Source organism: Nycticebus coucang, chromosome 4 (genome assembly GCF_027406575.1).
Source record: "Nycticebus coucang isolate mNycCou1 chromosome 4, mNycCou1.pri, whole genome shotgun sequence".
Classification (NCBI taxonomy): Eukaryota; Metazoa; Chordata; class Mammalia; order Primates; family Lorisidae; genus Nycticebus; species Nycticebus coucang.
In genome coordinates, this window is record NC_069783.1 from 46,220,380 (window position 1) to 46,242,526 (window position 22,147).

The following is a 22,147-nucleotide window of genomic DNA, read 5'->3' on the forward strand; positions in this document are numbered from 1 at the left end:
TCTTTCATGGCAATAGAAGCTGCCTAAAGAGGGAATTTACAGCAGTCTTCATTTCTCAGAAGTTTCTGCTTTCATTTTATTTTATTTTTTAGTTTCTACTTTTATTTAGACTTAGGAAGCTCTGAAAAAACTTCTTTCTGCATCTGTTGAATCTCAAATGTCTTTAACTTAAAATAATCTTTATAGCAAATCAGGGATCCCAAGTGGGTCCCCACAGGGCTTACCCAGTTTCATCATTCTTGGGCTTACTATGAATTGACAAATGACAACTTCAGATATATCACTAGGACTGTAACCAAATGAAGAGGGTCCAGCCACCTTTCACTGTCAGCCAGCGGGGGGGGGGGGGGGGGGGGATAAGGTCACCAAACTTTGTTAGAAGGCCAGGATTCTGGAGAACAGTGAGAGTGACCTCTCCAAGACGGTTCTGTTCTTCCATTTCCAAAATTATAATTTTATACATAAAAGTTCAAAGCAAAGATCACACCAAACTCTAGGCAAATAATAATCAGCATACCTCAGTGACCTATTATAACATTCCAATTCAGAAGTAAATCTCCTAAATCAATCCACCTAAACTACTCAAGATAGGCATCTTTGGGGTGGGAGCTAAATTTACAAAACAGTAAGAATAGGAGACAGGGACCGAAGGTCACTTAGGACCTAAACCAACCAGACCAGCTGTGTCAGGTCTCCCTGAGCCTGCCTGACTCCATCTTATTTCACTGCATGTGCTTTCAGGACCAAATGCATGCCACCACTGTTCCTGAGCAGAGGTCAGTGCATTCAGAAGAGGAGCTGCACAGGGCATGGGACTTCATGTGAGCTGCGCAAGGCTTTCTGAATCTGGAGTAAAGGGAAATGGGCAGTAGCACTGCAGAGGGGAAAGGCAGCAATCAGGAAAGGGAAGGATTTATATTTACAAGGGCATACGTTATTAGCCTCACAGCAGTTTTCACTTTATCTCATTCTAGCTTCTCAATAATCCTGGGAAGCAGATTTTCCAGACCAGAGGACCAAGGCTCAATTGCAAATACATTACCCAGGGTGCCACAACCTGTAGCAAGGTCACCAGGATTGAAAGCAGGCCTGTGTGGCCTCAGAGTAGGGCTGATCCCAGAAATGAAGGCAGAGGGCGAGAATGGCTAGATGGAAAGCAAGACTGGGGCTAGACTTCAGAGATCAGAGGCTGAGACCATATTCAATGCAAAGGGGGACAGCCACAAGTAATCAGAAAAGTACCTGGCAATTCCACTCAGGATGGCTCTGAAGAACCACAGAGATGCTTCTGCTTAGCTCTCCCTCTGCCCCTGTCCCCCCACTACCATTTGTGGTCTGAGAGAATAAGGGAAGTTTCCAAGAAAGTTAGCATGGAGTTGGGGGAGACTGCTGGAGGAAGACAGGCTATGGGTATTTTCTCTTCTGCCTGGCAGTCTTAAAAATTAGCAAGGAATGAGAAGTTTGAAACATGCCCTGCCAATCATCCACCTCAGAAATTATGTTCTCTAAAATCATAGACTTTCAGAAATTTTTCTGTTTAAAATTGTATCAACAAGAATGAAGCATTCCTTTCTTGCCCAGAGTGTCTAGCTTACTTTGACACAGAGAAATGCCTTTGATTTATAACCCAGGTATCCATCTTTAGACAGGGGATTTGGGGACCCACCATTCCACATTTATCTTAATTTTGTAGTCTCCAAGAGAACTGAACCTTGGGTTCATTTTGTAGTCTAGATTTGACTTTACACATAGCTTTGCTTTGAGCTTTCAAAACACTACTGCAGGTAAAGTTCTCCTAAACTCCAGCTCCTCACCCCCCAAGGCATAGAACAATTCTGTGTTTTCCTTAGTTCTGGTAGGATACCCCATGGTTCCTCTATTGGGGTCTCCCTCCTTGAAAAAGGGAAAAATACCACCTCTGTCAAACTATACAGGCTTGTTGCTGTGATTCTGTGTTGCTTGGACTAGGACAAGACCCTCACAAGGGATGAAGAAAGGAGGGAAGCCCTTTCTCCATTCCTTGTCCTCCCAATGCCTAGGACAAACACAAAGATTATTGGGTCAGCCTGTTCCTTGGATGGGGTGGAGGCTGAAGGGAATACAGGGCACTGCATTCTTCTGGAAAATGCTTGATGCTTTGTTTACACAATTCTGTCCCATTTACTGAACATTCATGGTATGCCAGGCACTGGGCTGAGGGGCTTCACAAAGCCCTTTCCAACGCAATCCTTAAAACAACCCTATGAAGTAGGAGCTGTTAATGCTATTGTCCCCAGATGTAGAAACTAAAGCATAGATTAAATAACTTGCAGGTCATGTAGTTAGGTCACTTAGCTGGGATTTGAACACTTGAAGTTTGAATATAGAGCTCTTAACCACTAGGTCAGAGGTTCCCAAACACCTAGTGTACTATCTCAATACTTTTTTCACCACATCTTTTCCTTTTTTTTTAAGAGACAGAGTCTTACTTTGTCACACTTGGTAGAGTACCATAGTGTCACAGCTCACAGCAACCTCCAGCTCTTGGGCTAGGTGATTCTCTTGCCTCATCCTCCTGAGGAGCTGGGACTACAGGCACCCGCCACAATTCCCAGCTATTTTTTGTTGCAGTTTGGCCAAGGCTGGGTTCAAACCCGCCACCCTTGGTGTATGGGGTCAGCGCCCTGCTCACTAAGCCACAGGTGCTGCCCCACCACATCTTCTAAGCAAAATAGTTCCACCGATTTTTAAATAACTTAAAATGCATTCTGTCCTAACAATTTAGTAGCTACTTGAAAAAAACTATGTAGGCTCGGCGTAGCACAATAGTTATGGTGCCAGCCACATGCACCGAGGGTGGCAGGTTTGAACCCAGCCCTGGCCTGCTAAACAATGACAACTGCAACAACAACAAAAAAATAGCTGGGCATTGTGGCGGGTGCCTGTAGTCCCAGCTACTTGGGAGGCTGAGGCAAGAGAATCGCTTAAGCCCAAGAGTTTGAGGTTGCTGTGAGCTGTGATGCCACAGCACTCTACCAAGGGTGACACAGTAAGACTCTGTCTCAAAAATAAAAAGAAAGAAAAAAACTATTTAAGTTAATAAAAATTTTATTCCATTTTTTGATAGACCTGCCCTGCCCAGGCAGGATCAGGTTCATGACCTGCCCAGGAAGTGTCAGACTCATGTCCCTCCCAGGAAATAGGAATGCTACTAATTGCTGCCCTCTCTGACCCTTTAAATCCCCATCCGCCATAACCCAAGTGTGGAATTCCTTTCTTTTCTTTTTCTTTAGTGTTAAAGGAGGTAGGTGTTTAACTTAACCTTGAGATTGTATTCAAACAGTGGGGTAGGGCCACTAGACTTGATCTTCTAGCAGGCAGAGCAGCTGTGGAATACACAGGAGGGTGCATTTTATTTTCTCCTCCAGAGATAGAAATAGAGGAAGAAAATGGCTGAAAATTTACGGAGAGCAGACAAAGTGGCTTTGGTGTTTTTTTTTTTTTTTTTGTAGAGACAGAGTCTCACTTTATGGCTCTCTGTAGAGTGCCGTGGCCTCACACAGCTCACAGCAACCTCCAGCTCCTGGGCTTAAGCGATTCTCTTGCCTCAGTCTCCCGAGCAGCTGGGACTACAGGCGCCCGCGGCTTTGGTGTTAACAGAGAGAGTGTGTTCTGAGTTTCTAAGTTATTTCTGTCTGTGAAGAACAGGCACTCCACAACACCCACCGAGTTTTGTTGTTGTTGTTTTTGTAGTGGCCTGTGGAATATTTTTAATACCTACTCAGTCCTTTTCCTTTGAACTGAAGATGGGGGTGGCTACTCTACAGAGAGATAGAAGTCAGTGAAAGGTAGCTGTCGCAAAAATTGTTCCACAAAAGATACTATAGAATGAGGCAAAACAAAGGGGAAGTGGTGGGATTTTGTAAACATAGATGGGGAAAGTGAAAATGAAAGCAAAATAGAAAGAGATCTCACAGGCAAAAGAAATCAAACCTAATCCCACCACAGGCTACTGCATTTAGAAATGGCGCCTTCGCGTCTGTAGTCCCAGCTACTTGGGAGGCTGAGGCAAGAGAATCGCTTAAGTCCAGGAGTTGGAGGTTGCTGTGAGCTGTGTGAGGCCATGGCACTCTACCGAGGGCCATAGGGTGAGACTCTGTCTCTACAAAAAAAAAAAAAAAAAAGAAATGGCGCCTTCTTCGCTCTTACACAGACATGAGTGTGACTGGTCTGTTTCTTGTCGTTAGAGGCTTTCATGGGACTCTACACCAACTTAATGCATAAAGTCTAGGAAGCCTGGAGAGAAGCGGACATGGAGACTCACACGCCACGTGGCATAAGGAGACAGTGCAGTGACTCCCTGACTTCCAACTCTCTTTGGAAGTGTTCTAAATTTTCACTTTGTTCTTCCTAAATAAAAACTCTGTTACCCTTTAGTCCCAACTTCTTGGGAGGCTGAGGCAGAAAGATCACTTGAGCCCAGGAGTTTCAAGTTGCTGTGAGCTATGATGACACTACCGTACCCCAACAACTTAAAAATGTAACACTTTGGGCTTCAGATAGTTCCACTTCTTCCTCAGTTCAGATCTGGTATTGTCAGAAGCAAAGATGTAGTTGATGGACTTGTAAGACAGATCCCATACCTGAGACTGGGTCAAATTAAATGTTTCAGCTGTCAACTGGTACCCTTGAGAAAGGTGTGTTGCAAAGACACCCTTATCATCAGTACAGATCCCAGAAGAATGGCCAATGCTGTACCAGAATCCAAAATGATGCTGGACATAAGATGGAACTGTCTGACTTTTGATGTTTGAAGTCAAACAACAGAGTTCCAGTGGTATTTGATGTTGCCTCACGAAGTCCACCAGATCACAGGAGTTGAGAAATGTTCCATGCCCGATTCTGTCAGGAAGCAGACCTTTCTTTTTTTTTTTTTTGCAGTTTTTTGGCTGGGGCTGGGCTTGAACCCACCACCTCTGGCATATGGGGCCTGCGCCCTACTCTTTTGAGCCACAGGCGCCGCCCAGAATTCCTTTCTTAATTTCACCCCACCTGCATCCAGGTGGAAATAAAGACCACATTCTTTCTACAGAACAGGGATTCTGTTTTCCTTTGTTTTGTGCCTTGGAATAATCTTTCTTCCTTGGGTCCAGAATCTTTCAATTTTTAAGTTACCTATATGCAGTAATGGAATGTGTGTGTTGGCTCTGCAGATAAAAGACATTAGCAAAGGACTCAATACCGTTCCTAATAGCTACAAAGAAAATAAAATACATTGGAATGTAAACAAGGAGATCAAAGATCTCTCAAGCAGAACTATCAAACACTGATGAAAGAAACTGCAGATATGCTGTGAAGGCTATGTTAACCAGTTTGATGAAAATATTTCAAATGGTATATAAAACCAGTACATTGAACCCCATGATTTTTTTTTTTTTTTTCGAGACAGAGTTCTACCCTATGCCCTGAGCAGAGGGCAATGGCATCGTAGCTCACTGCAACCTCAGACTCCGGCTGTGGGCATCCTGTTGCTTCAGCCTCCGAAGCTGCTGGGATTACAGGCGCTTGCAGCGGCACCCAACTGGGTTTTTCCATTTTTTTTCCATGAGTCGGGGTCTCACTCTCGCTCAGACAAGCCTCGAACTCCTGAGCTCAAGCAATCCTCTTTCCTCAGCCTCTCACAATGCTGGGATTACAGGCGTGAGCCACCGCGCCCGGCTTGAACCCCATGATTGCATTAATTGTACACAGCTATGATAATATATATATATAACTGTAGATGATACAAACAAATAGAAAAACATCCCTTGCTCATCGACTAGGAGAAAACGTCCAGACTCCCCAAAGTGATTTACAGATTCAACCCAGTTCTCACCAAAGTACCATCTAACATCACAGATCTAGAAAAAATAACCCTAAGCTTCACTTGGAACCAAAAATGAATCTGAATAGCCAAAGCAAAATTAAGCAAAAATAACAAATCTGGAGGCATCATATTACCTGACTTCAATTATACTACAGGACTGTAGTAACCAAAGTAGCATGGTATCACTATACAAGTAGAGACATAGACCAATAGAACAAAATAGAGAACCCAGAAATAAAACCATTAACCTACAACCAACTGATCTTCAACAAAGCAGACAACAACACATACTGGGAAAAAGAAGCCAGTATATTCAATAAATAGTGCTGGAAAAATTGGTTACATACAATTTATACATACAGAAGAGTGAAATAGCTACATACAGAAGCGTGAAATAGGACTCCTATCTCTTGCTATATACAAAAATTAATTCAAGATGGATAAAAGAATTAAATGTAAGGCATAAAATCATAAAAATTTTACAGGGAAATGGAGGAAAAAAGTCTTCTAGACATTGGCCTAGGCAAAGAATTTACTTTGCAGTTTTTTTTTTAGCTGGGCCTGGGTTTGAACCTGCCACCTCTGGCATATGGGGCTGGCGCCCTACCCCTTTGAGCCACAGGCGCCACCCAAGAATTTATGACTAAGACTCCCCCCAACGGCAAATACAGCAACAACAAAAATAAATAAATAAGAGTTAATTAAATTGAAAAGCTTTCACAGAACAAATGAAATAATTGACAGAATTGATAGAACTTACTTATAGAATGGGAGAAAATATTTGCAAACTATAGATATGAAAAAAGCCTAAACACTTTCATTTAAAAGAACTCAAATCAGCAAGAATAAAACAAACAACCCCATCAAAAAGTGGGTAAAAGATGTGAACAGAAGTTTTTCCAAAGATCAAGAAATGCTCTACAAACATATGAAAAAATGTTCAACATCACTAATCAACAGGGAAATGCAAATTAAAACTACAATGAGATATCACCTTACCCCTGTCAGAATGGTTGCTATTAAAAAGTCAACAAATAAGGCCGAGTGTGGTGTGGGTGAACTGTGTGAGCTCACAGGTTTGACAAAGTGAGACTGTCTCAAAAAAAAAAAAAAAAGTCAACAAATAATAATACTGGTGTGGATGCAAAAATTAAGGAAGGCTTGCTTTTCTGCCTGCTCCCCCCGCCAGTCCCGCTCTGGGCTCCTGCAAAGCTTGCACCACCGCCGTCTCCCTTCAGCTGCCATCATGATTATCTACTGGGACCTCATCAGCCACGATGAGATGTTTTCTGACATTTACAAGATCTAAGAGATCGTGGACGGCCTATGCCTGGAGGTGGAGGGGAAGATGGTCAGTAGGACAGAGGGTAACATCGATGACTCGCTCATTGGTGCAAATGCTTCCGCTGAAGGACCTGAGAGCGAAGGTACCGAAAGCACAGTTATCACTGGAGTTGATATTGTCATGAACCATCACTTGCAGGAAACCAGCTTCACAAAAGAAGCCTACAAGAAGTACATCAAAGATTACATGAAGTCAATTATAGGCAAACTTGAGGCTCAGAGCTTGTAGCTCAAGTGGCTAAGGTGCCAGCCACATACAAAAGAGCTGGCAGGTTCGAATCCATCTTGGGCCCGCCAAACAACAATGATGGCTGCAACCAAAAAATAGCCGGGGGTTGTGGTGGGCGCCTGTAGTCCCAACTACTTGGGAGGCGGAGGCAGTAGAATCGCTTGAACCCAGGAGTTGGAGGTTGCTGTGAGCTGTGATGCCACAGCACTCTACCCAAGGCGACAGCTTGAGGCTCTGTCTCAAAAAGAAAACAGAAAAAAAAAAAAAAAAGGCAAACTTGAAGAACAGAGACCAGAAAGAGTAAAACCTTTTATGATGGGGCTGCAGAACAAATCAAGCACATCCTGGCTAATTTCAAAAACTACCAGTTCTTTATTGGTGAAAACATGAATCCAGATGGCATGGTTGCTCTCCTGGACTACCGTGAGGATGGTGTGACCCCCCCATATGATTTTAAGGATGGTTTAGAAACAGAAAAGTGTTAACAACTTTGGCAATTACTTTGGATCTATCACCTGTCATCATAACTGGCTGCTGCTTGTCATCCACACAATACCAGTGCTTAAGACAAATGGGACTGATGTCATCTTGAGCTCTTCATTTATTTTGACCATGATTTATTTGGAGTGGAGGCACTGTTTTTAAGGAAAAACATGTCATGTAGGTTGTTTAAAAATAAAATGCATTTATGGGCGGCACTTGTGGCTCAAAGGAGTAGGGTGCCAGTCCCATAATATGCCAGAGGTGGCAGGTTCAAACCCAGCCCTGGCCAAAACTAAAAAAAAAAAAAAAAAAAAAAAAATGCATTTAAACTCATTCGAGAGAATGCCTTTTAGTTTAATACACTTTCTTTTTTCTTTTTGTAGAGACAGAGTCTTACTTTATGGCCCTCGGTAGAGTGCCATGGCCTCACACAGCTCACAGCAACCTCCAACTCCTGGGCTTAGGCGATTCTCTTGCCTCACCCTCCCGAGTAGCTGGGACTACAGGCGCCTGCCACAACGCCCGGCTATTTTTTTTGGTTGCAGTTTGGCCGGGGCCGGGTTTGAACCCGCCACCCTTGGTATATGGGGCCAGCGCCTTACTGACTGAGCCACAGGCGCCGCCCTAGTTTAATACACTTTTAAACTAAATCAATCCTATAGTGTTCCTGGAGAAGCTAGAGACTAGTTGTAGGCTACTACTAGAAAGCATAATACTGTCAGCAGATAAATTCTACAGTGGAAACCACTCCTGAGATTGGAATATAAAGGAATCAAAAGTTTTAATTCTGAGTTACAGTAAAGGGAAAGACCATGCTCATAGCAGTGCCAACACTTGAAGTGGAGCCTTAACACATTTCATCACCTACAATGGAAGTAGTGACTGTGGAAGAAATTACTAAGAGAATTAAAAGAGACTAATTCAGTTGGAGAAAAAAAAAAAAAAAAGGAAGGCTTACGCAATGTTGGTGGGACTGCAAATTAGTACAACCTCTATGGAAAAGAGCATGGAGATTACTCCAAGGAAAATATGTTGATTTACCACTCAATCCAGCAATCCCATTGCTGGCTATCTACCCAAAGGAAAAGAAGTCATTTTATATATGTTGCTTATGCTATCCTCCTGCCTCATCCTCAGTGGCTGGGGCTACAGGTGCTTGCCACAACATCTGGCTAGTTATTCTATTTTTAGTTGAGACAGGGTTTCACTCTTGCTCAGGCTGGTCTTGAACTTCTGAGCTCAAGCAATCCTGCCTCGACCTCTTAGAGTGCCAGGATTACAGGCATGAGCCATGGCACCCAGCCAAGTCATTTTATTTACCAGAAAAAAAAAAAAAAAATGAAACCTGTGTCTGGGCGCAGTGGCTCACGCCTGTAATCCTAGCACTTTGGGAGGCCGAGGTGGGTGGATTGCCTGAGGTCACGGGTTGGAGACCAGCCTGAGCAAGAGTGAGACCCTCCCCTCCACACCCCATCTCTAAAAATAGCCGGACAGTGTGGTGGGTGCCTCTAGTCCCAGCTACTCAGCAGGCTGAGGCAAAAGAATCACTTGAGCCCAAGAGTTTGAGGTTGCTGTGAGCTATGACACCACAGTACTCTACCAAGGATGACAAACTGAGACTCTGTCTTTAAAAAAAAAAGACACCTGCACTAGAATATTAATGGCAGCCCAGTTCACAATCGGAAACATGTGGAACCAACCTAAGTGCTCATCAATTCAAGAATGTACAAAGAAAATGTGGTACATAATTGAACACTACTCATCTAAAAAAGGAATAAAATGTTTGCAGCAATTTGGGTGGAACTGGAGACCATTATCCTAAGTGGAGTATCTCAGGAGTGGAAAACCAAACACCATGTTTTCACTAATAAGCAGGAGCTAAACAGTGGGTATATGAGGGCATAAAGAGATATAAAGGACAGTGGAAACAAAGGAGAGTGGGAAGAGAATTGTGGGATAAGAACTTACTTATTTTAAAAAAAAAAAAAGAGGCTCGGCACCTGTGGCTCAAGTGGCTAAGGCGCCAGCCACATATACCTGAGTTGGCAGGTTCGAATCCAGCCCAGGGCCCACCAAACAACAATGATGGCTGCAACCAAAAAATAGCCAGGCATTGTGGCGGGTGCCTGTAGTCCCAGCTACTTGGGAGGCAGAGGCAGGAGACTCGCTTAAGCCCAGGAGGTTGCTGTGAGCTGTGATGCCACAGTACTCTACCCAGGGTGACAGCTTGAGGCTCAAAAAAAAAAAAAAAGAACTTACTTATTGGTGGGGTGGCGCCTGTGGCTCAAAGGAGTAGGGCGCCAGCCCCATATGCCAGAGGTGGCATGTTCAAACCCGGCTTGGCCAAAAACTGCAAAAAAAAAAAGGAATTTACTTATTGGTACATGAACACTATTTTCATGAAGGACACACCAAAAGTCCTGACTTCTGGGTCAGCGCCATGGCTCAAGGAGCAGGGCACCAGGCCCATATGCTGTGGGTGGTGGGTTCAAGCCCAGCCCTGGCCAAAACTTTAAAAAAAAAAAACAAACTTCAAACAAAAGTCCTGACTTCAATGTAACAAAAACATTTATACCCCCTTAATATACTGAAAACAAACAAAAAGACACTAGCAAGAGAAAAGACAGGTTTTTATTCAGACCTGCATGCAGGAGTTCACAGGAAAAAATGTGGCTCCAGGAGGTGAAGCAGTTAACATTTGGACATATATACCATTTTAATAGGGGACAAAAGGGTTCTATGGAAAGAAAAAGTGCAAGTGGTCTATGTCTCCTTTCTGCCCAGTATAACTACCCCAGAGAGGAGATTTATGGTAGTCTCACTCCAAGAAGTTTTCACCTTTAGTCAGGTAAGGGAATTGTTTTGTTGTTGTTGTTATTGTTTTGTTTTGTTATAGCTCACAACTTTAAACTCTTGGGCTCAAGTGATCTGCTTGCCTTAGCCTCTTGCGTAGCTGGGACTAAGGCAACTGCCACAATATCCGTGCCTGGCCAGATAAAGGAAACTTAAAAGGGTTCTTTCTAAGGCCGGGCAAGGGGAGACTGAGGTGGGTGGATTGCCTGAGCTCATAGGTTCAAGAGCAGCCTAAGCAAGAGCAAGAGCAAGACTCCTATTTTTTTTTTTTTTTTTTTTTTGAGATAGAGTTTCACTTTGTTGCCCTGGGTAGAGTGATGTACTGTCATAGCTCACAGCAACCTCAATTCCTTGGGCTCAAGAGATTCCCTTGTCTCAGCCTCCTGAGTAGCTGGGACTACAAGCACCCACCACAACACCCAGCTATTTTTTAGAAACGGAGTCTTGCACTTGCTCAGGCTGATCTCAAATCTGTGAACTCAGGCAATCCATCCTCCTTGGCCTCCCAGAGTGTTAGGATTACAGGTGTGAGCCACCATGCCTGGCCTGCAAGACCCCATCTCTAAAGGTAGTTGGGTGTAGTGGCCAGTGCCTGTATTCCCAACTACTTTGGAGGCTGAGGCAAGAGAATGTCTTTTTTTGTTTGTTTGTTTTCTTTTTTGCAGTTTTTGGCCTGGGTTGAGTTTGAACTCACCACCTCCAGCATATGGGGCTGGCGCCTTACTCCATTGAGCCACAGGCGCCACCCAGGAGAGTGTCTTGAGTTTTAGGTTGCTGTGAGTTATGATGCCACAGCACTCTACCAAGGGCAGCAAGGTGAGACTCTGCCTCATAAAAAAAGTTCTTTCTGGGACGGCACCTGTGGCTCAGTGAGTAGGGCGCCGGCCCCATATGCCGAGGGTGGTGGGTTCAAACCCAGCCCCGGCCAAACTGCAACAAAAAAATAGCCGGGCGTTGTGGCGGGCGCCTGTAGTCCCAGCTACTTGGGAGGCTGAGTCAAGAGAATCACCTAAGCCCAGGAGTTGGAGGTCGCTGTGAGCCGTGTGACGCCACGGTACTCTACCGAGGGCAATAAAGTGAAACTCTTGTCTCTACAAAAAAAAAAAAAAAGTTCTTTCTGCATCTGTTGAATCTTAAGTATCTTTTCTTTTTTTCTTTTTGAGACAGAGCCTCAAGCTGTCACCCTGGGTAGAGTGCCGTGGCATCACAGTTCACAGCAACCTCCAACTTCTGGGCTTAAGTGATTCTCTTGCCTCAGCCTCCCAAGTAGCTGGGACTATAGGTGCCCACCACAATGCCTGGCCATTTTTTGATTGTAGTTGTCATTGCTGTTTGGCAGGCCCAAGCTGGATTTGAACCCGCCAGCTCTAGTGTATTTGGTTGGTGCTTTAGCCACTTGAGCTACAGGCAGCGAGCCTTAAATATCTTTTAAAATAAGCTTCATGGGCAGTGCCTGTAGCTCCATGGGTAGGTCACCAGCCATATACACTGATGCTGGCAGGTTCAAACCTGGCCTGGGCCAGGTAAAAACAGTAATGACAAATGCAACGACCACAACAAAAAATAGCCAGGTGTTGTGGTGAGTGCCTGTAGTCCCAGCTATTTGGGAGGCTGAGGTAAGTCCAAGAGTTTGAGGTTACTGTGAGCTGGGAGGCCACGGAACTCTTGAGGGCACAATAGTGAGACTCTGTCTCCAAAAATAATAACAATAATAATAAAATAAAATAAGCTTCACAGCAACTCTGGGGGATTTGAGTAGTCCCTACATAACACATGAGACTTATTTTTCTCACTCTTGGTGAAGTTTGTGGGAGCCTAAATGTAACCTTCAAAATTTGGCCCAAAGGTATTATCATCCTCATTAAAGATGAGGAAATAAGTTATTTTTTTTTTGTAGAGACAGTCTCACTTTTCCGTCTGCAGTAGTGCTGTGGCGTCACACGGCTCACAGCAACCTCCAATTCCTGGGCTCAGGCGATTCTCTTGCCTCAGCCTCCCGAGCAGCTGGGACTACAGGCGCCCGCCACAACGCCCAGCTATTTTTTTTTTTTTTTTTTTTGCAGTTTGGCCAGGGCTGAGTTTGAACCTGCCACCTTCGGTATATGGGGTTGGCGCCCAACCCATTGAGCCACAGGCGCCGCCTGAGGAAGCAAGTTTTAGAGAAGTAAAGTTGCTCTGAGGTGTCTGGCTAGCAGCTTGGGATCAGAGCCTAAGTCTCCATGTATTCTACAGCCACAGGCTCTTAATCTGTCCTATAAATGGCTGATCCCCTCTGAGCGTCCATTTCCTCCTTGTAAAACAAGAACACTATCATAACAAGCTGAACAAAAAGGAATTTCATTTTTGGCACTTCAAAACATTTTAGCAATTTCATATAGTTCAACCCAATACAAGGTTGTTGTGAGAAGTAAATGAAATAAAATGATGTTAAATTGGATTATAGTATTTCTGTTAATAACACAGGACTCCAGAACCACTTCCCTGTGTTTAAATCTACCACTCTCTGTGAGGTTTTGAGCAAATTAGTTGACTCATTTGTTCCTTAGTTTCTTCATCCATATAATGGAGATATAGTACAAATCAACACACTCCTACCTGCAATTCTTAACTACAAAAAGCTCTGAAAACCAAGTTTTGTGGTATATTCATTTGGTAGCAAAAATTTTGACCTGAGCTGAACTGAGGCTATTTATGGTCTATATTTTACTTAATGTGAATAAGATGAAGCTTTCCTGCAGAAATGTTTTGCTTTCAGGGTGTTTTCTCTGGACTCTCTCAAGGTGTTACATATCACACCCGTTAGGGGAATAAATCTCTCCAATAATCTGAAGCAAAGTTGATTTTATTACTTGCCTAACAAGGGAGAACCCTGTGACAGCAACAGTCTCCAAACAAAAGCTATTACTACACAGGCTTTTATCAAAGTACAGCTGTTGCTGATTGAGGCTGGTTTCCTGATTCTGGATTCCCATACTTATTCACAATTTAGAATAAAGAGCCAAAGAACTGTCAGCCTCCTAGTTTCTTTCCTTTTTCAGTAAGACGAGGTCTCTCACTCTGTCGCCCGAGTGTGTAACCACAGTTCACTACAGCCTTCAACTCCTGGGCTCAAGCAAAACTTGTCTCAGCCTTCAGAGTAGCTGGGACTACTGTGGTGGCCAGAACTACTGCACCAATCTCCCTTGAATTTGACTAGAACTTTTTATTCTCAAACTCTTTTATTTTTCTAAAATCTAAAAATCCTGCATTCCAAGGCACACTTGGACCAAAGCGCTCAAATAAGGAACTATGGTCCTGAGGCATCTACTTTATAGATTAGGAGAATTAAACTGGTTAATACATGCGAAATGTATTGATCAGTGCCTAGTAAAGGAAGACTTGGTATGGCTGCAGGTTTTTATCCTGAACACGTGAAGGGCTTTGCACTTAACATTTATTTTGCATTTACCAAGCGCCTACTACGTGCAACTCCTCGAGAATACAAGAGACATTAACTGTTGATCAAACTCAATTTTCCCCTCGGTTTCTGGGCGAAAGAGCACTATCAGCAATATTTCACGCAGGCGCTGGAAGGCGTTTCTCCCCAAGGCTCCCTTCCACGGCCCTCGAGTTCGCCCTGTTACTTCAGCCAGCGCAGCCCACGCATTCGTCCGCTTCGGTTGCGACAGGGTAGTCTAATCCGGACAGTCCCCCAGCCACAACCGACATCGGGCCCGAGCGTTCCAGTCAGGCCCGGCCTCCAAGCATGACGGAGTAGGGTTGGGGACAGGGGTAGATCCCGCCAACCCACTGCGCCGCAAGCCCAACCCTCCCCTCCCTACGACGTCGCGCGCCGTGGGCGGGGCCTGGAGTGCACGCCGGCTGCGCACGCCAAGGAGCCCGTCGATTGGCCGTTGGCACCTGGGCTCCTCCCACGGAGCGCGCCTCCCCCAGTTTTCCCGCCAGCAGGCGCCGCGCGGTAGATGCCGTACCTTTAAGCGCTTGGTCCAACAGAACGGTTGTGCTTCGCAAGCCGTCGCTATGTCGCGACAGAGTACCTTGTACAGCTTCTTCCCCAAGTCTCCGGCGCTGAATAATTCAAACAAGGCCTCGACTAGGGCCTTACGCGAAGGCGCCGCTGCCACCAGGGCCTCCCGTTCCCCCGGCGGAGATGCGGCCTGGAGTGAGGCAGGGCCTGGTCCCGGGCCCAGGCCTTTGGCGGGCTCCGAATCGCCGCCAGAGGCGAAGAACCTCAACGGAGGGCTGCGGAGATCGGCAGCGTCTTCTGTCCCCGCCAGGTAGCGGACTGGGGCGGGAGTCGGAGGCGGGGGCACAGCGGCAGGCGCACCGACCCCTGGGAAGGGAGGTTCTCTTAGCGGAACTCGGGGGTGCACAGTTTGCTTCAAAGAGTGCTGGGCCCGAGTTCGGAGCTTTGTAAACAGCGTAGGAAAAATAGTGCAGAAAGAAGGTGGGTCGTGGATAGTGAAGACGCTTTGGTGTAAGAAGACGCGCCCGGCTTGGTGGGTGAAGGGGAAAATGAATGCTGCTTGGGGCTGCGAGGGGGCTAGGGAGCCTGAGGCTTTGGAGGTGGGGCGAATGGGGGAAGTCACTGGAAGCGCGGGGCGGGGGAGGGGTGGCAGGATGAAGGAATGCCTGGAGGGAGGCCGGATGCCCGGGACCTGGAGGTTGGTGTGGATGCGTGAGGTTACTTGTTCATCGCAGGGATAGTAGTTGGGGACTCGCGTAAACTTTTCAGGTACACATTTATGGACTCCTAGACGCGGTCAGGACGGTGGGCCCTCCGCTTGTGCGAGTAGGCTGTGGAGAAGGCGGGAATGGGGGGTGGGCCTCTAGCTCAGAGGGTGGGGGTGTGTCATACTGCGGACCCTGAGGCCTGATTGGGCAGAGCGAGAATGGAGCAGGACCAAGCCGCAGGAGCTGGGATCAGGCTGGGATGTCCCTACGATAAGATTGCACGTGCACCAAGATAAATGAAAATAGAAGCTATATTTTGGTGCGTGAAAGTTGGCGTCAAGTGGAAAAATGTTATATTAAGAAATAATGTATTTAAAAAATAAATAATGTATTTTTTAATGGATGATTCCGCGGGAGGGTGGGGCACCAGAGTTTTTTTTTTTTGTAGAGACAGAGTCTCACTTTATGGCCCTCGGTAGAGAGCCGTGGCCTCACACAGCTCACAGCAACCTCCAACTCCTGGGCTTAAGCGATTCTCTTGCCTCAGCCTCCCGAGTAGCTGGGACTACAGGCGCCCAGTACAACGCCCGGTTATTTTTTGGTTGCAGTTTGGCCGGGGCCGGGCTTGAACCCGCCACCCTCGGTATGTGGGGCCGGCGCCTTACCGACTGAGCCACAGGCGCCGCCCCCGGGGCACCACAGTTTTATTGGAATTGAGGGTGGGCCTTGATCTGGCTTTGTGCGGGGAAGCCTGCCTGGAGGTGACCTCCTCGCTTTCTTTTCTGGGCAGTTCAGTGCTATTCCAGGGCTCAAATGGCCTTTTATGTTAGCATCGGGGCGACATTTTGAAAAGCTTGCTTTTACAGTGTACCAGATTACATAATTGGCCGCAAAATGTAATGGTAGCCGTTTAGGCATACGAAGAAATAGAGGTTCAGGAAGGATAACACGTTCAAGATCACAGAACGAGTTAGTGATTCTGAGTAGTCGATTTCTTTCTTTTTTTTTTTTTTTTGATAGAGTCTCACTCTGTTGCCCTCGGTAGAGTGCTGTAGCGTCACAGCTCACAGCAACCTCCAACTCCTGAGCTTAGGCGATTCTCTTGCCTCAGCCTCCCGAGTAGCTGGGACTACAGGCGCTCGCCACAAAGCCTGGCGCGCGCGGTGTCTCTCTCTCTCTCTCTCTCTCTCTCTATATATATATTTATATATATATATTTTTTTTGGTTACAGTTTGGCGGGGACTGGGTGGGTGCCTCCCAGTAGTTTTTATTTTTAAGGTTGAGTCAAGTGTCTTTCACATCTGTGACTAATATTTATATACATAGTAAATGTATACTTCATATACATAGTTTTTTGTTAGGTATCCCTGTTTATCCTTTTGTTTATAGGAGCAAATTCTAGCAGTGCTTTTCATTTTGAGACAGGGTCTCTGTCAGGCTAGCGTGGAGTGGCCTCATCAAGAGTCACTGAACCTTTAACAAGTGATCTGCCTATCTCAGCCTCCCAAGTAGCTACACTACAAGCCTGTACCACCATGCTCTGATAATTTTTCTTTTTTCTTTTTTTTGAGACAGTCTCTGTATGTTGCCCTCGGTAGAGTGCTGTGGCGTCACAGCTCACAGCAAAAAGTCTTGGGTTTATTTGATCCTCTTGCTTCGACCTCCCAAGTAGCTGGGACTACAGGCACCTGACTATTTTTTGTTGCAGTTGTCCTTGTTTTAGTTGGCCTGACCTGGTTTGGAACCCATCAGTCTCAGTGTATGTGGCTGGTGGGTAACCACTGCTACGGCACCGAGCCTCTTTTTTTTTTTTTTTTTGAGGCAGTTTCTTTTTGTTGCCTTGGATAGAGTGCTGTAACGTCACAGCTCACAGCAGCCCCAAACTCTTTGGCTTAAGTGATCCTCTTGCCTCAGCCTCCCACATAGTGGGGACTACAGGCACCTGCCACAAAGGTTGGCTATTTTTTTTTTTTTAGAGATGATGTCTGGTTCTGGCTTAGGTTGTCTGGAACCCATAAACTCAGGCATTCTACCCCCTCGGCCTCCCAGAGTGCTAGGATTACAGGTATGAACCACGGCGCCTGGCCAATTTTTCTATTTTTTGAAAAGATGTGGGGGTCTCCCTTTTGCTTAAGTTAATCTCTAACTCTTGGCCTCAAGTGATCCTCCCACCTTCCAAAGTGCTAGGATTTTAGACATGAGCCACTGTGCCCTTCCTGATTCCAAAGTATCTAAAAATGTTACTATAAATTTTAGAAAAACAATTAGTAGGGAGCGGCACCTGTGGCTCAAGGAGTAGGGCGCCGGTCCCATATGCTGGAGGTGGCGGGTTCAAACCTAGCCCCGGCCAAAAAACAAAAAAAAAACCAATTAGTAATTGAAGCTGAGATTGTGCACTAAAGAGAAAGCAAAAATGTGATTTTAAAGCAGAATTTAAAAAGTCCATTTAGTGAGTATTACACAAAGCCATTTCATGTTTTCAATGATACCAAAGCTTTTACATTTATTTTTCTGAGCTGCCAGCTTTTCCTCCTACCCTTTTTGCCATGTCTTTAAAATCCCCAAAACACTACAAAACATTCAGGACATGTTATTTGAAGCTTTAAAAACACTGACAAAATGGGTGGCACATGTGGCTCAGTGAGTAGGGTGCTGGCCCCGTATACTGAGGGTGGCGAGTTCATATCCTGGCCCTGGCTAAACTACAACAAAAATACAGCTGGGTGTTGTGGCGTGCCCCTGTAGTCCCAGCTACTCAGGAGGCTGAGGCAAAAGAATCACCTAAGCCCAAGAGCTGGAGGGTGCTATGAGCTGTGATGCACACACACAGCACTCTTACCGAGGGTGACAAAGTAAGACTGTCAAAAAACAAAACTGACAAAATCGAATTTTCTTTTTATTATTATTAATTTTATGAGACAGAGTCTCACTTTGTCACCCTTGGTAGAGTGCTGTAGCGTCACAGTTCACAGGAACCTCAAACTCTTGGGCTTAAGTGATTCTCTTGCCTCAGCCTCCCAAGTGGCTGGATCTACAGGCTCCCACCACAATGCCCAGCTATTTTTTAGAGACCGGGGGATGGGGGTGGGGTGGGGGGGGTGGGGGTGGGTCCTCGGTCTTGCTCAGGCTGGCCTTGAACCTTGAGCTCAGGAAATCTACCTGCCTTAGCCTCCCAGAGCGCTAGGATTACAGGTGTGAGCCACCTCACCTGGCTTTGAATTTTATTTCAGTGTATCATAAGATATTTTTAGTATTTTTGCATTTTAGCTTGGACTTTAGGAAGAGCTAATGTATCTTTTAGTTGTTTTAGGGAGAATGGTGAGGTGACTTTGACCTGGGTATTTTCAAATTGGGTTTGCATTGCATAGGGCTAGATGATCCATATTAATGTTAACACAATGCTAGTTATGGGAGAAGAGATGTTAATACTGTTCAGAAACATAGCCAATTATTGGCCCGGTGTGGTGGCTCATGTTTGTAATCCTAGCACTCTGGGAGCCTGAGACGGATGGATTGCTTGAGTTCACGAGTTCAAGACCAGCCGGAGCAAAAGCGAGACCCCTGTCTCTACTGAAAATAGAAAAACTGAGGCAAGAGGATTGTTTGAGCCCAAAAGTTAGAAGTTGTTGTCAGCTGTGATGCCATGGCACTCTATCCAGGGCAACAGCTTGAGAATCTGTCTCCAAAAAAAAAAAAAAAGACAATTATTAAACTACTGTAAAACTAAATTACCATAGAAGACTGTTAGAAAGTTTTAAGTAGAGCCAGTTTTATAGGTCTGTTTGACTTTACAAGATTGTTTGGGCTGTTTTTAAGTTCCAGTTGTAATCCCGTGCTGGATTTTGGGGGTCATTTTTGAGACAGGATATCAACTTTGTCTCCTAGGCGGGACTACACTGATAGACAAATTGGTATATTGTGTTGGTAGACAAATTTGAATATTTGTATGGATTAAAACATTTCCTTTATTTTGGTATTCTTGAAAACTGTACAATTATTAGAGATAAATTTAAAAATTACCTTTAAAGAATTAAAGTTAACACAGGAATTTATTTACTTATTATTATTACTTTTTCAGACAGAGTCTCAAGCTGTCTCCCTGGTTAGAGTACTATGGTGTCTCAGCTCACAGCAACTTCAAGCTCTTGGGCTTAAGTGATTCTCTTACCTCAGCCTCCCAAGTAGCTGGGAGTATAGGCGCTTGCCATAATGCCCAACTATTTTTGTTGTTGAAGTTGTCGTTGTTTAGCAGGCCTGGCCTGGGCTCAAACCTGCCAGTATGTGGCTGGTGCGCAACTCACTGAGCTACAGGCCTACAGTGTACATTTCTTTTCTTTTTTTTTTTTTTTTTCAGTGTACATTTCTTAACAGCAGAGAAAATAGGTTATGGGTAAGATTTTAAGTATAATGTCACAAAGGGTAAGGTAACGTTGAAAGACAATTTTTGTTTAAACAGTTGTTTTTAATAGCGTTTTATTTCAAAAGTGATAATGGTTGTTAACTAGCTTTTTATACAGCATTTTTCTCTAGTGAGGATAAACATTTGTTTTTTGTTTGTTTATTTTTTGAGACAGAGTCTCAGTATGTTGCCCTAGGTAGAGTGCAATGGTGTCAGCTCACAGCAACCTCAGACGATTGGGCTTAAGTGATTCTCTTGCCTCAGCATCCCAAGTAGCTGGGACTACAGGCACCTGCCACAATGCCCAGCTATTTTGGTTGCAGTTGTCAATTGTTGTTTTGCAAGCCCAGGCCAGACTCAAACCCGCCAGCCTCAGTGTATGTGGCTGGCGCCCTACTCACTGAGCTACGGGTGCTGAACCAACATTTGTCTTTTAAATAAATTTATTTGTTTTCATAGAACTGTGGTTCTGAAGGAGCAAATATATTTTATGTTTTTTTCTTTTTTGAGACAGAGTCTGACTTTGCCATCCTTGGTAAGGTGCCTTGGTGTCACAGCTCACAGCAACCTCAAACTCTTAGGCTCAAGTGATGTTCTTGCCTCAGCCTCCTGAGTAGCTGGGACTATAGGTGCCTGTGACAATGGCCACCTATTTTTTGAGATGGAGTCTCACTTTTGCTTTGTGGTTTGGCTTTGGCTCTGAGCCAAATTCTTGACTCAGGCAATACAGCTCAATTGGCCCTTTTTTTTTTTTTTTCAAGAGACAAGGTGTCAAAAAAAAAAAGAGAGAGAGAGAGCAACAAGGTGTCTGTTGCCTAGGCTGGAGTGCAGTGGTATGATCATAGCTCACACAGCTTCCTGGGCAGTCCTTCTGCCTCAGTTTCCCAAGTACCTCTCGAACTACAGGTGTTCGCCACACACCTGGATGATTCTTCTAAAGTTTAATTCATGTTTTGCAGAGATAGGGCTGGTTATATTGTCTAGGCTGGTCTTAGAACTCCTGGCCTCAAAAATCCTGCCTTAGGGCGGCTCCTGTGGCTCAGTGTGTGGGGCGCCGGCCCCATATACCAAGGGTGGCGGGCCAAACTGCAACAACAACAACAAAAAATAGCCAGGCGTTGTGGCGGGCGCCTGTAGTCCCAGCTCCTCGGGAGGCTGAGGCAAGAGAATCACGTAAGTCCAAGAGCTGGAGGTTGCTGTGAGCCGTGTGACGCCACGGCATTCTACCAAGGGCAGTAAAGTGAGACTCTGTCTCTACCAAAAAAAAAAAAAATCCTACCTCAGTCTCCCAAAGATACAGGCATGACCCACTGCACCCAGCTGTTAGGGTTTGTTGGTGTTGTTTGTTTTGATTTTGAGCCAGAGACTCACTTTGTCGCCCTGGGTATAGGGTGCTATAGCCTTGTAGCTCACGTAACTTCCTCTTGATCACAGTAAGATCCTCGTGCCTAAGTCTCCCGAGTAGCTGGGAGAACAGGTCCCTACCACAGCAGCTATTTTTAGAGACAGGGTCTGGCTCTTGCTCAGTCTGGTCTCTTTTATTTATTTTTATTTTAATTATTTTATTTTATTTTAGAGACAGAGCCTCAAGCTGTCACCCTGGGTAGTGTGCTGTGGCATCACAGCTCACAGCAACCTCCAACTCCTGGGCTGAAGCAATTCCCCTGCCTCCGCCTCCCAAGTAGCTGGGACTACAGGCGCCTGCCACAATGCCTAGGTTTTTTGGTTGCTGCCATCATTGTTCAGCAGGCCCAAGCTGGATTCAAACCCATCAGCTCAGGTGTATGTGGCTGGTGCCTTAGTTGCTTGAGCCACAGGCACTGAGCCTATTTTTATTTTATTATTATTATTATTGTTATTTTTAGAGACATAGTCTCACTTTATTGCCCTTGGTAGAGGGTTGTGGCGTCACAGCTCATAGCAACCTCCAACTCGTAGGCTTAAGCGATTCTCTTGCCTCAGCCTCCCGTGTAGCTGGGACTACAGGCATCCACCAGAACACCTGGATATTTTTTTGTTGTAGTTAGGCAGGGGCCGGGTTTGAACTCGACACCCTTGGTATATGAGGCCAGTGCCCTACCCACTGAGTCACAGGCACCACCCAGTCAGTCTAATCTCTTAACTCCTGAGCTCAGGCAATCCACCCGCCTCGGCCTCCCAAAGCCTTAGGATTATAGGTGTGAGCCACAGTGCCTGGCCCATCTGTCAGTTTTTAAAATTGGTTTCTTGGGAAGGAAATTCAGAACATTACTTCTCTAGTTATTTTTGAAGCCATGAGACTTTTGAACACCGTTTAATTTAAAACAGTTCACTGCGTTT

The 22,147-nt window shown here is 45.2% G+C and overlaps 1 protein-coding gene and 1 pseudogene across 1 annotated transcript in view; both read left to right on the plus strand.

Annotated features, from left to right (window-relative positions):
• The first annotated feature begins 7,091 nt into the window (after window positions 1-7,091).
• On the plus strand, window positions 7,092-7,918 carry LOC128584180 (translationally-controlled tumor protein-like; annotated as a pseudogene).
• Window positions 7,919-14,698: 6,780 nt separating this feature from the next.
• The window catches only part of MSH6 (mutS homolog 6), a 44,833-nt gene continuing 37,384 nt past the window's right edge, over window positions 14,699-22,147 (plus strand). The window contains exon 1 of the mRNA XM_053590144.1: window positions 14,699-15,031. Within this exon, the coding sequence (XP_053446119.1) occupies window positions 14,775-15,031 (257 nt within the window). The 5' untranslated portion in view covers window positions 14,699-14,774. The remainder of the gene's footprint in view (window positions 15,032-22,147) is intronic.